The sequence below is a fragment of the Malaclemys terrapin genome, chromosome 14, assembly GCF_027887155.1.
Source record: "Malaclemys terrapin pileata isolate rMalTer1 chromosome 14, rMalTer1.hap1, whole genome shotgun sequence".
NCBI classification, from domain to species: domain Eukaryota; kingdom Metazoa; phylum Chordata; order Testudines; family Emydidae; genus Malaclemys; species Malaclemys terrapin.
Window position 1 is genome coordinate 3,333,595 of NC_071518.1, and position 14,456 is coordinate 3,348,050.

The 14,456-nt window shown below is 40.8% G+C and overlaps 1 protein-coding gene across 3 annotated transcripts in view; it reads left to right on the top strand.

The window, feature by feature from the left end:
• Positions 1 to 14,456, top strand: part of FANCA (FA complementation group A) — a 57,472-nt gene that overhangs the window by 14,545 nt on the left and 28,471 nt on the right. For all 3 annotated transcript variants that reach the window (XM_054049111.1, XM_054049114.1, XM_054049113.1), the window contains exons 10-21: positions 569 to 635; positions 1,299 to 1,411; positions 2,655 to 2,731; positions 3,405 to 3,546; positions 4,244 to 4,377; positions 5,397 to 5,507; positions 5,936 to 6,031; positions 6,121 to 6,180; positions 7,094 to 7,182; positions 7,755 to 7,815; positions 7,899 to 7,948; positions 9,337 to 9,413. In XM_054049111.1, the coding sequence (XP_053905086.1) occupies positions 569 to 635; positions 1,299 to 1,411; positions 2,655 to 2,731; positions 3,405 to 3,546; positions 4,244 to 4,377; positions 5,397 to 5,507; positions 5,936 to 6,031; positions 6,121 to 6,180; positions 7,094 to 7,182; positions 7,755 to 7,815; positions 7,899 to 7,948; positions 9,337 to 9,413 (1,077 nt within the window). The remainder of the gene's footprint in view (positions 1 to 568; positions 636 to 1,298; positions 1,412 to 2,654; positions 2,732 to 3,404; positions 3,547 to 4,243; positions 4,378 to 5,396; positions 5,508 to 5,935; positions 6,032 to 6,120; positions 6,181 to 7,093; positions 7,183 to 7,754; positions 7,816 to 7,898; positions 7,949 to 9,336; positions 9,414 to 14,456) is intronic.

Genomic DNA, 14,456 nt, shown 5'->3' on the forward strand with positions numbered 1-14,456 from the left:
AGTGTTACTTAGTAGATATAACATGGGAAAACCCCAGAGTTGGGACGGACAGTGCTGAATTAACAAGCTGCGTTCTGCTTTCTCTTTAATATAGTGAAGAGAATTAGTCATCCACTAAAGAATAAGTGAATATATGATCTTCTAGCATAAACTACCTTCCTCTATGCAGAATCCTATTGTCTTTAGTGGGACTCCAAACAGCTGCAAGGATCTACACTAGCACATCAAACCTCAGAATCTAGGGCCCTAAGATTTGGAAATTTAAATTTTCATTTATGTGCATCTTTAAATGGTTTAGTTTCTAGCGCATGCTGGGGAGCCTTTTAAAGTGGTTCAAGGTTAGTATTAGTAGCTTTTAAACCCTTGTGTTACTTTGAGAAATTTTCATAAGAACCAAGCACAGATGAATGGTTCCTGCGGCACATTTCCCTAAAGGGGTCACCTCCTTAAAGGATGCACATGTTGCTTGTTCTAATTAGTTCCTCCATGTTGTTTAATGACACCGTTCTTTCCATCTTTCTTTCTTTCTCTTTCTTTGACTATTTGTGTTTTTATTTTGGGGAATCAGGGGTACTTGATGCTGTTGCTAATGAAAAACAGGAAGATTCTTCTAAATTACAGGCTGTGAAATGCTGGTAAGAAATCTCCTCCTGTGAATATTGTTTGCGTTTTTCCCACTGTTGCAGGTCTGTTTTCTATAGACATAAAAAATTATGAAATGAGCATATTTTAACCTGTTTACAAATAATTTAAAAGTATGGCTACTTATTTTTGGCATTCCCCTCCCTCATCAAATATACATATGCAAACACCATAGACGATATCTGTAGAAAATAAATGTAAGTGTAGTAAAGTATATTTTGGCAATATAGGTATCAGTCCTGAATTGTATGGTATCCCCACATGGCATTCTGTGACTTTCCCGGCAGTTATTCCTGCCCTAGTTCTCATCTTCCTGTCCCCTGCAGCTTCCATCAGTTCAGATCTCCTCCTGAACTTCCTGCTTCCAGACACCCTTAGTCCTGCTTTGATCCTATTCCCAATTAGCATTCCTGCTGTGCATCTTTCAGTCTTCAGTCCCGTCCTGTGTTATTGTGTAAAGCTGATAGTTTGAGCAGAATACACAGTAACCTCTTTTTGTATGTATTATAAAAGTCTGTCAATGTTTTCTTTGTTTTGGCAGTTGACTGGTGAAAACAAATGTAAAGGGAAAAAGTCATGAACTGTACTCCATCCATCATGGATCATGGCTCCCATTTATTGTTCTTGAACAGTTCTTTTGTTGTTTTCATTTGTAGGCTGAACATACTCACTGTGACAATGTACAAAAGCACCAACTTTCCAGAGTCTTTGCAACAGTTCTTCATTCACACCCTGACTGAGATTCTTACCTACAATCCTTTGTTGAAAGGTAGGAATCAAGGAAGGAAAGGCTAGCTCTTCATATTGTAGCTAGTGCGTCAATCCTCGGCTGTAATGTGATAGTTATAGGAAAGATTTGGTTTCTAAGCATACAATACAGTCCTCCCCGATGCTTGATGTCACTTTTTTTTATTTGTGTGGTTTATTTTCTATTGGCTTGCATCAAATCTTAAGGCAGGAGGGCTGCTGGTCTTTGGTGCCTACTCTAAAGTATAACTTGTCCAGGAAGAAATACATTTGGACTGCAAAGCATGTGGAAAATAGCCCTGTTGAACTGTGGTGTGGCACTGCTTGCCTGCGAATTGGGAGATGTTTACACATAGTACTATTGTGGAAAAAGTCACCCCACGCATTGATTTTAGTTCACAGACTCAAGCCTGAGGCCAGTTTATTGCAATACGTACCGACACGTCGGGGGTTGTAGTCAGAAACTACACCCCCGAACTGAGCTCACAGGCTCCTTTTATTCTTACAAACCGCAAACACGTTACAAGTTACACGTCATTTACGAAAAATAAAGAGTTAGGGTCTGTTCCCTTTCCCGGCACCTTCCTTATTATTTTTCCGCGAATTGGGTGCGTATTGGGTGGAGGGCTTTTAGGTGGTTTCCGATAAGGTCAGAACTTGGCACTAGTTAAGGCATATTCTCGGCAGGGTGTAGATTACTTTTCCGGGGTGTTACCGATCGTGCACCCGGGGTGTGTGTGTGTGTGTCACAGAACACCCAAAGAAGAAGCATGATTGGTTAGTTTGCATTTAGCTAGAATTTAGCTAGAAGTTCGGGGGGGCACAGAGCATCCAAAGGAGAAGCTGCATTTAACTAGAATCACTTTCTTCACACAAGCGGTTTATTATATTTCGCCAGCCAAACTTATATTTTATTAGTGCTGCTGCTGGGGCCTGTTATTCTTTCTCTTCTCGGCCCCCCTCCCTCCTCTGGTCATGATTGAGACCGGCAGAGAACACGACTCCTAGTCTGGTTCGGGCTTGTGGCCCGTAGGGTGGACCTATAGGATCAGTCTCCGCCGGTGTCTTGTTTGGTGAAAGGCGGGTCAGCCAGGTCTATTCCCCCACAGTACTAATTGCAGGCTGTCAGTTAAAGTGTGAGGAAAGGTTGTGAATCACTGTCTGAAGTAGATCTGGATGCCAGATTTCAGGGAGGTTTCATGTTTTTATTCCTTATCTAACCCCACTGGTGGTAATAAAACTTGTTTTCTTTCCTGTGGATGCAGCATCTGATGCCATTCATATGCAGAGAGAGTGGAGCTTTGCAAGAACCTGCCCACTGCTTACTACCTTGTATCGCAAAGTATGTCTGTCTCCCAAGATTTGCTAAGAGAATATTGTTTATATTTTTGCACATCTTCAATTTCTGAAACTTTCCCTGCTTGATGTATTAAAATTGGTTTAAGAATATATTTACTCCAGTTTGTGTACTGATTTTTCTTGTTGAAATGCTGCTAATATACTCTAGATTGAGATGGGACTTCTCAAGAACAGTGTATTTCAGTCTCAAAATCTGGATCATCCAATAGTGGTAGGCAACGGGGTGGTGGAAAGAAAATGTTGTCATAAGATTTTGTTTATTCTGATTAATTTTGCACAACTATGTATGGATAAAGGAGGGAGAATGGAAGTAAAAGCACTCATTTTTCCAGCATGTAACAATAACAGTAACTACAAAAATAAAGTGGTGGGCACAGGGCACTTGGGTGGTTTGATTTTGTTAAAGGACTTGACCTTGCTCCCACTGAAGAAAATGGGAGTCTTGCTGTTTGTTGTAGCAGGAATAGGGTCAAAAAAGGCTAGGGCTCTGGGAAGCTGGTGTATTGGACATGTAGCTTTGTCAGAAAATCAGGCAGAAGGGAATTGCCTTATTAATGAAGTCTGGAGTGTCCTATGAGAAGAGAGTCTGGGGTGGATTTCACTCTAGTGAATGTTAGAATTCATAGCTAAAGTGATTCACTGTTCCTGTCTTCCAGCTGTTTGTGGCATTCAGTGCAGAGAAGTTGATGTGTCATTTGCAGCAGATTCTGGAGACTCATGAGGTGAATTGGCAGCACGTGCTGTCCTGCTTTTCTACATTGGTAGTCTGCCAGACTGAAGCAGAGCAGCTGGTTAAAGGTACAGAGGGCTGAGAAACTTGGTAGGGAACTTGTGTGCATTGCTGTGTCTTGCTTTCCAAATGCTGAACAGTCGTCAATAATTACCATTGTAATATTCCATTTATAATCACTGCTTTTAGATGGCTTCAGACATTGTATAATTGTCTGCTGTGTTTATAAGGTAATGAACAATTCAGGAGCTCTGCTCTTCCAGTCAAATACTCCAAGTTTCACCTTGATGCACGTGCCACATCCTATGACTTTCCCATTTCTCAAATTTTAAATTCAGCTAGCACTGGTTATGTGATAATCATCTTGGCAGGGTGTTGTAGAGTCTGACTTCTGCCGTCACATGTGCGCTTGCAATGTGATACTAGTAATTAGACTCCATTTTTCTGAGTTTCCTATTGTGCATTCAGTTGCTGTATTCTGTGCAGTGCTTGGAGCCCTGTAGAGTCTAAAGGGTTTGTTGAATAGCAAAAGTGCCTTTTTATTATATATGAAAAGATGTTAAGATAGAGTCCCAAAGCCTCTCCCAAATTTGAATCTGTAGTGTACTATTATGTGCTGCCAGTTGTCACTGTTTCCCAGACGTCTTTTATCACAGATAATCGGCTACATTTATTGTAGTAATATTCCAACACAGTTGCCAAGATTCCATTAAGTTTTTACTACAGATATTTAGTGGTTTTGGCCTATTGTTATACCTTTTCTAGACCTTCTGAGCAGTCTGCTGATAAAAGCCTTTGAGAATTACGATATGGAAAACATGATCACTGCATTCTTGATAGCTCGTCAGGCTGCCCTTGAGGGCCCTGCTGTGTTCATGCCTTATGCTGAATGGTTTAAGGTAAGAATAAATAAGGACTTCTTATTCCTGGGAATCTTATTCCTTAACTGAAGAGCAATTGTGTGCAAGGGAGACAGAATGGGTTGATATAAACCTGAACAAGAAAATCTTCATTTCAGTCAGTCAGCCTGGTGTAGAAATAGAGCAGCAATTGATGATCCTGATATTGGTGATACTATATATTATTAGTCTTAAATATTGCCTTTGTATTTACAAATTCTTCTTTAGTCATTCTAGCTTTCTCTGATCTTTCCTTCCTTCCTTCCTTCCTTCCTCCCTCCCTCCCTCCCTCCCTAACTACACATTGGCTTCTCCATTTATTGGTCAGAAATCTCTCTCCTTGCACAACATTTGTTACAATCGTGATAATTGAAATCATCATTAACACAAGTTGTAGGCTAGAGAAATGCATGTGTAAGGTACTCCCATTTACCAAAAATGTGTATGCAGTTTTTGTAATTGCATGTGCTGATCAGTTAGGATAATTGATCATTTGCTTTTACAGTTGTAAATGTGTATGCAATTTACACATACAAATTCCCATGCATTTTTGTACATGCAAATTGGCTTGAAAGGTCTGAAAATATGTCCTGAAGCTTTTGATGGTGAAATATTAAGGATTTATTGAAAAATGAACTGATTCTTTTTGTGTGATCTCAATAGATAGGTTTATTATCCCTGTAATGCTTAAGTGTATCAGAGCAAAGCTGTACTTACCCTGTGTAGAAACCTGTGCATTTGCTGTTGCAAATCCTTCAGTATATTACCTCATTTAACTACCTATAAATGTCCTCATGAGAGAGCATTAAACCGAACTTTGATATTTACTGTGGTAGATTTTTCTGGTAGAGACTGATTTTTTATAAATAATATCCTTTCAATATCTTTTTGCAGAAACACTATCTGGGCAGATAACAGATTTATAGGGTAGATGGGATTTCTATATTGAGTGTAGCAGGGTGCAGTGGTAGTAATTTTCTCAAGGCTGAAAGACAATTTTCGCATGTTCCCTCTTTCAGGTTTCCTTTGGAAATGCCAGTGGTTACCATGGTAACAGTAAGAAGGCTTTGGTCTTTCTCTTTGAGTTCATGTCAGAATTGGTCCCCTTTGAAGCACCCCAGTATCTGAAGGTGAGACGCATCTTATGGAGATCATTTTCTTGTGGAGTTGTTAGGGGCCTACTCCAAACTGCTTCAGCTTATCAAACTAAGGTCACATGGCCTTTGACGGGACCAGATTATTATTATAACTTTCAATATGTACCTCAGAAGCAGGACCAAGTTTTCTCTATAAAATAAACTAGCTGAGAGTTCTTTTTAATGCCTTGACACAATGAAGAAAGATACCTCAGGGGACTAAATTAAAATTCCTAGCAATTTTGTATGTGGAAAGATTTCCTTTGCCATATAACCGGCTTTTCTGTGAGCTCTTAAGCAGGCAACAGTGCCTTATCATTGCCTAGCTTCAAAGCTCCCAGGAATCTGTAAGGAGATGAACCAGAAGCTGGCTTTTGTATGCTGTCCAAATAGTAAACCTTGCTTTGAATTTTACTCTTTAGGTCCATATAATGCATCCGCCTTTTGTGCCAACAAAATACCGTCCCTTTCTCTTGGAATATATTGCTCTGGCCAAAACCCGATTGGCTGATCTCAAGGTTGGTGAAAAGCATTCTCCTCCACCTGAAAAATCCTTTCCCATCAGAATATCAACTGCTCTGTGACATTTTCCTTGTGACTCTTACAGGTTGCTATAGAAGACATGGGGCTCTATGAGGATTTATCTTCAACAAAGGAAGTTGTGCAGGTACTGGAGGATTTTCCAGGATGACTTCCAGTAAATTATATTTTTGTTACTGTGGTAACACTTCTCAGTACAAAATTACACTGCATTTTTGGCTACATGAAAAACTCTGCAATAGATCAGCTCAGTAAATAATAATTATTTTTAATTTTGTATAGCATCTGTTTGCTGTAGAATCTACATGACTCTCACATTTAAGGGGAATAATCCATGCAGGGGAGCGAGTTGTCTACAGACTGCAGTTTTATACTGTCCTGTTTATGATCTATTTTGAATAATACTAATCAAGAAGGGAATATTTGGCCTGATCCTTTGGAGTCGCACTTTATTCTATAGTTTCTGTATTTTGATTAGTTGGCAATGCAAAATAGGACATACAGATGGATTGTGGAAATAAGTAAAGAAACTGAATTTATTTTAAAGTGCATGAAATAGGGCTATTGTCAGTGGTGCAGCAGCTGGTTTGTCTTAGAAGGATCAAATTCTGTTTAAGTCCCTAGTGAAAGGGTCATCTTGTCTCTCCTCATCTGCATTAGATATGTTTGCACATTGGGAGATTGCCACAAGTTGTTGCAACTTCATGTGATTAGCAGCCTGCTTGAGGGACACCTAGATGGCCATACCCTGCATTCTGTTTAGTTCTAGCCAATGCAATTAAGTGAAAGGTTATGAGTACTGAATTCAACCCCATCCCCAAAACCAAAGTGCATGAAACACAGAAGATAGAGCAGCCTTACCAGTATACTTGAACTGTTACTCTCCATACCAGCCTGTTCCAGTTATGTAGTTGCACGCTTTGTCTCTGTGCTGTAAAAATAAGACCACAGTTACTAAGCAAGAAAAGGCAAGAATGATTTACTCCATTATGCTAAAGACTTCACTATATTGTTCCCTTCTTGTTACCTACATGAGCCAGCCCCAGAGCCAGGCACTTGAAGATGTTGAAAAGGCTATTCAGATATTTGAAAATACAGGGAAGATCCCAACAAGTGTGATGGAGGCCAGGTTGGTATCTTTCTAGAAGTTTCTCAAAAGATTCTGTTTCAAGAGCACATCAAAGAAAAAATAAGATAAAATTTTAGGATGGAAGCAAAGAAGCACTTAAGAAAATCTTGTTAATTTATCCAGTGCTGCAGTAATCATCTAAGCTCAGGCTATTTGTGCAGATGATTCTCAGAGGATAAAAAGGCCATATGCACACAGAAGGGAAGACACCGCGTCTGTTAAAAAGCCATCTTTTGAGGATGTTTAAAAATTAAAAAACCAATGTCTATAAGAATGTACTGTGTGAAAACCCAGTTTTTCGTGCTATGAATACTAACTGGGAATTTGGACTCTCTCCTCTGAGAAGCTAATAATAGGAAGGAAACCCCACACTAAGAATAGTTAACACGGGTATGGTATTTCTCCATTTTAAATTGCTGAGTTTTTATGGTTAATAAAATTTGTTTCGGTTTTTAACTGAAGCAACTATACTCAAATATTCTTATTTGTGTAGCAAGCAGAAATCACTCCTAAGATATTAACAAAATTGCCCTCTGTATTTAGTTGCTAATCTTTTTCACCTTCTGTTTTAGTATTTTCAGAAGACCCTATTATGTTTCCCACTTTATTCCTGCTTTACTCATGCCACGTGTGGTTAGTATTTTCCTTATCCTTTCATTTGGAAACATGTTTGTGGGTAGTAAATGCATTTCTGATTGGGCTGCTTTTTGTTACAGCTCCCTGAGATTCCAGACTCGCGCATCGTTTTTATAGACTCCTTAAAGAGGTATGAAAATAAAGCACATGAGGCAAAGGGAGTTTCTGATTTTCTGGACTATGTGTTGGGAACGTTTGACTACAGAATCAGGTTATCTGAGGTTCGTGCGCTGTGATACCTTGTTTGCAAAATGGTACCTACTAGCTAACCTCCCGGGTAGGATTTCTCACCCCCGAGACACCTGGATTCAGTGGGCAGGTAGAGTGCCTTGCTGCTGGGGATGGGTTTACTGCAATGGCAATACTTCAAGATCTGATTTTATGGTTTGTCAGGATAGTGTCTAAGGAGGACATAGCCCATGTTAAGGACTCGATCATTCCTGAAGATTGATTGCTTGACATTTCCTTGCCCAGTCGGAATAAACTTGTTTCAAAACTAGTAACTTTTCTGTAGCTGACTTTAAAACAAACATTTCTGTATGAATGCCTCAATCGTGTCTCTTAATTCCAAACTATATCTAAGGGCTGGTCCACACTAACCCCCCAGTTCGAATTAAGATACGCAACTTCAGCTACGTGAATAATGTAGCTGAAGTCGAAGTACCTTAGTTCGAACTACAAGGTACTTACCGCGGGTCCACACGCGGCAGGCAGGCTCCCCCATCGACTCCGCATACTCCTCTCGCGGAGCAGGAGTACCGGCGTCGACGGCGAGCACTTCTGGGATCGATTTATCGCGTCTAGACAAGACGCAATAAATCGATCCCAGAAGATCGATTTGCTTACCGTCGAACCCAGAGGTAAGTATAGACGTACCCTAAGACTTAGGGCTTGTCTATATGGTGAGATAATGCGCTGTATGTGGGTGTGATTTCTAAAGTGCACTAATATATTGATCATTAATTGGTCCTTATGGACTCTGCTGGCATTCTTTAATGTAGTGCTGTCTGAAACGGGACTACGTTAAAGTGCACTAGGGAACGCTTAGTGTACACCTGCAGGGTCTACACGGACCAATTAAAGCACGTTAGTACCCTTTAGAAATCACACCCCCATAGAGCATATTACCCCACTGTGTAGACAAGCTACTATCTGCATGTTACAACTTAAACTGATTTAATTGATCTAATCCTTCTATTAATGCTGTAATGAACATTTAGTATTGTATACCTGCCTATCAGGTGTTTGGAGGTCATACAGCCTTTGATTTCAGTCTCGCCCTGCACTTGAGATGAGTGCATACTCTGTCCCATAACTGCACTCCCTTTTGTGCACTCTTGCCCCCACATATTGTATAATACTGCTAATCTCTAGTGTGCAACTATCTTGGCTTTATAACAGGTGGTATCATAAAAATGTTGTCAAGTGCAGTGTCTGCTTTAGTTATGCACTTATTTTAATTAGTCTGAACTCTGAGGTTAAATGATGTAAATAGAAAAAAAAATTTTCTTGCTGCAGAGCTGACAAAATTCCACCAAACTTGTACTCCAGATATATCCAAGCCTGTCATTCTTTGAAAGAGAAACTGTTACAAGGTGAGAAATATCTGTATTTACTTAAGCATTAGTTTGTTAGAGAAATGAACCAAGATTAAATATCTGTTTTCACTGACGCCCTTTTAGATGGGGAATTTTTCCAAGCATTACAAATCAGATTCTTTCCCTATATATAGACAACAGTGATTTGTGTTTTATTAATACATAAAACAAAATATATTGTCGTTTGATTCTGAATTTTATTAGGGTGGTGTTTGTATTAAATATATTTGCTTGGATACCTACCATCCAGGGTGATGCGTGCAATAAAAATGTGTAGAAAAATAAGAGTGATCTTTGCTTTTCTTTAAGACTTTATTGGCCTCTGGATTTCCTCCTCCCCAGTTTCTGTAGTAGTCAGGTGTGTACACATAATTCTGGTGAGAATTTTGCTGGCTATTGGCAACAAAGTGATGCCCTGATAGTAGTTGTTGCAGGATTGTCTGTTACCTTTCTGTTTGTACAAGTGGACGATGGATGCAGCCTTGTACTCCTGGGGTATAGTTCCTTGAGTCCACATTGACTGGAAAAATTCAGTCAGTTTCAGAGCCATGTGCAAGCCTCTGGCTTATAGACTTCTGGTATAGCATCTGCTCCAGGTGCTTTACCATTTGGCAGCAGGTCCATCATTTTTGCAGTGTCAGTGAGTGTTGGGGGATCAGCAAGAGAGATGTTAATATCAATCTGGGGCAGTTGATCAATTGCCTCCTTGCTAATAGATGCTTGATATGTTGTTAAACTGTTCGGCCCACCTTTGCTGTATCTTTTCTTTGTCAATGAGCAGTGTGGTGCCATCGGCACTCAGTATTGGAAATGTTCCTGATGACCATGGCCCATAGATTGTCCCTAGAGCATCATAGAAATTCTTCATACCATTGCTGTCTGCATAAGATTGACTCTCGCCTGCCTGCCTGCTCAGCCATCAGTTTTGCATCTCTCTAAGTTTGCATTGGACAATCCTCTTGCAGTCATTGAAGACTGCCTTCTTAAATGTTGAAGTGCTGTCTCCTAAACAGGCCTTATGGAGCCAATATTTCTCGTTCAATAGTCTCCCTTTGTCAGTATTGTTTTCATTAAACCAATGTTGATGTTTACGTGTGATGGAACCGTGGGTATTTGATGCAGCTGAGTACCCAATGCCCAATTTTCCTTGATGTTAGTTTGCATCAATTCTTACAAGTTGCACAGTTCTTCAGCAAAAGCCTGTTTCACATTCTCCTGTTTTAATTTGGAGACATTAAGCTTTTCGGGTGCTTTTTTTACCTCATGGTCTTCCACTAGGAAGTATCTGGATATTCAGCTTGGAGACTATAAGCCTTTGATCAGTCCAGCATTCTGCACTTCTCATGGCCTTTGTCACTCTAACATCCTGTCTGTCTCGTCTCCTGATGATGACATAGAATCATAGAATATCAGGGTTGGAAGGGACCTCAGGAGGTCAGATAGTCCAATCCTCTGCTCAAAGCAGGACTAATCCCCAAATAAATCATCCCAGCCAGGGCTTTGTCAAGCCGGGCCTTAAAAACCTCTAAGGATGGAAATTCCACCACCACCTCCCTAGGTAACCCATTATAGTGCTTCACCACCCTCCTAGTGAAAGTGTTTCCTAATATCCAACCTAGACCTAGTTAATATGATACTAGTGCTTGAAGCGCAGATGAATCCAAAACATCTTGTCACAGTTTGACAGGTAGAAGACTGTTGGTGATGAAGTCATGTTCAGCACATTTCCTCAGTAAGAGGAGCCCGTTGCTGTTGATTTCCAAAGGCCGTTTTTTCCCCAATGATACCTGGCCATGCCTGATAATCTGCGCCAACTCTAGCACTGAAGTCACCAAGAATGTTGAGCTTGTCTGCCTTTGGCACTTCTTCAATAAGTGACCCCAGGTCTTCGTAAAATTTATCCTTGATCAAATCTGGGTCGGTCATGGTGGTTACATAGGCGCTGATGATAGTTGCACATCTTTTGCCGAACAGTGGGAGTCTCATTAGCATGACTCTAGCATTCACACCCTTTGGAAAATTCGTAAGCTTGTTAACTAAGCTTTCAGCAGGGGGTTGGACTAGATGACCTCCTGAGGTCCCTTCCAACCCTGATATTCTATGAACTAGCTGTATTTTGATGGCAAACCCAACCTCAACTTCATGTCCATCTTCTTTGCTACAGCCACTCCAGAAGAAGGTATAACTGGCTCCTTTTTCAGTAAGTTGTTCTTTAGCTAGGTGGGTTTCACTCAGGGATGCTATCTGGATGTTACTTCTGGCCAGTTCTCTACCAGCTAGAGCTGTTCTCTCTGGTCTGTCTGCTGTAGTGCAGTCCATTAATGTGTTCGCATTCCAAACACTGATGATGAGTGGTGTCACCTTTGTCGTTTTCTTTTTTTTTGTCTTTTTGTGTGATTTTTTTCGACCGCTGTAGCAGGATCCCCATCAGCCACAGTATTCTGACCAGGGTTAAGGTGAAGCAGACAATGTCTAGGGCACCTGCGGAATTGCCTTGTGCAACACATTGGATAAGGACTCCTGCCTGAGAGACCGTGTGGCTTCAGGAAAGGATGCAAGATCATAGACATGGTGTTTGCAGCTCGTCAACTTCAGGAGAAATGCCAGGAACAGAACTCCAACCTGTATGACTTTCATTGACCTGAAAAAAGCATTTGCTATAATCAGTTGGGAGGGCCTTTGGAAGATCATGGCAAAATTCATTTGCCCAGAAAAATTCATCACAATGGTTCAGCAATTCCATGATGGCATGGTCCCTTGTGTTATGGATGACGATGAGTCATCTGAACCATTCCCAGTCATCAGTGGAGTCAAGAAGAGCTGTGTGTTGACCCCAGTCCTCTTCAGTATGAGGTTTTCTGCTATGTTTACAGATGCCTTTTGTGACAGTGACAGATACCGGACTGATGTCTCCTCAGATTTAAAATTTGCCTACAGATACAGATAAAGACAAAGGTACAGGAAGTGATAATTCGTGATCTTCCGTTTGCTAATGACTGTTCCCTGACTGCCAAATCTGAGTCTCTCATGCAGCGGAGTATAAACTGTTTCTCTTCAGCTTGTGATAATTTTGGTCTCTCAATCAACCTCAAGAAAACAGAAATGATGTACCAGCCTGCGCCAGGAAAACCTTACATAGAGCTACTATCACAGTGAATGGCTAAACCCTCCAGGCAGTGGACGAGTTCACCTATCTCAGGAGTACGCTGTCATGTGCAATTCATATCAATGATGAAACCAATGCCAGAATTGCTAAAGCAAGTGTTGGCCTTTGGCAGACTACATGAAAATGTGTGGGAGCGCAGAGGCATTAGTCAACAAACAAAACTGAAGTCTACAAAGCTATCGTGTTGCCAACTATGATGTATGCATGCAAAATGCGGACCGTGTACAAACGCCATGTTATGAAACTGACTCACTTTCACATGGGCTGTCTGAGGAAACTGATGAGGATAAGATGCAAGACAAGGTTGCAGATACTGAGGTTCTCATATGGGCAGGTATTCCAAGCATCCATTCTCTTGATGAAATCGCAGATGAGATGGGCAAGCCATGTCACCAGAATGTCAGATGAACAACTGCCAAAGAAGATCTTTTACTTTGAGTTAAAGGAGGGAAAGCATGCTCAGGGAGACAAACAGAAATGTTTCAAAGACTAGACATTGACCCAGATATTTGAGAAGGTCTCGCTCATAATCATTCTACCTGGAAAAGTCTCATCCATACTGGAGCTCTACAATCTGTGAGCAGAAGAGAACCACAGAGGCAGAGCAGACGCGCCGGCAGGGTAAATCTCTCAACAGCAGCATGTCCGCTGTTATCAAGTAACCCATCATGGCATCTCTTGCTCAGTGTGCCACAGACAGTTCAAAGCTCAAGTTGGCCTGATCAGCCACTCACATGTTCACAGAAACCAAACCAATCAGTGATGTCATGGTCATCTTCGAACTCTAAGGACGAACAACAAGAACACAATGGCACATATTACTCTTTAGAGAAGTGGTCATTTAGATATCACGTTTAAAAATCTGGTGGCTGTCACTTTGCAAATGGAAGAGTCTGCAGAGAGGTATATCTATTGTTACAGCTTCTACTGCAAATCATTTTCTGTCATCAAGAGAAATTTTCCCCACGTCTAAATTAAACTTTATCAGCTGTCTTTGTGGTGATAGACTGCAGTTGTGGAGCCTCAAGAAAGCAACTATATTAAGTGCCTTTTTGGCCGAGCTTGGTAATTTTATTGCTATAGGGTTGATCCAAACTCAGTCAGGTATTGGCTCTTGGAATGTGAGAGCATAGGACCATCTACAATGAATGCAGCACACTTGTGGCAGACAAGGAGTCAGTTGCTACAATGGCAATTCCAAAACTACATCTAATTGCTAGGTCAGATTTAGCAAGCAGGCAGTTGGATTTCTGCTACCCTTTGGGTGCCGGGGGGGGAGGCAAGACCCATGTTCTGTACAGGAGCAGGAATTAAGGTTAAGGAACTGAGGTAGAGATACTTTATTGGATTTCTTTACCTCCTTACTCTTGCCACCATTTTTAATTCCTTGCTAACTCTATATATGAGCACTTGCTGTGATTGAGAATGTGACTTCTACAAAGCCATGTATGTGCTTCTGTAAACCGTCATTACCCTAGTGTCTTCATCTCTTCTTCTTCAGAGACTAAGTGCTCTCAGCCCTGAGTAACATAGTCCCCACTAGACTGAAGAGTGAGAACCTAAGCCCTGGTCTTCTGCATCCAGGCTTTGTTGTGGTCCTGCCTTTCAAAGGACAGGATAAAGTGCATGCTCAAGGAGAGGGGATGTGGGAGGGAGTGAGAAATAGATCTGAAAATGTAACAATTGCAGTTGCCAATCCACACCTGTTTGAGGTGGATTTAATTTAAGATCCCACCACAGCCAACATGTTGGTGCTATTGTAGATTTTTTGAATGGGCTTTTATGTATTCTCTGTTAGCAAATAGATTTTCAAAACACTAACATTTTCAAATTGGCAATATCTTCAAATGCAAGAAAGTTTACTTCATGATTTT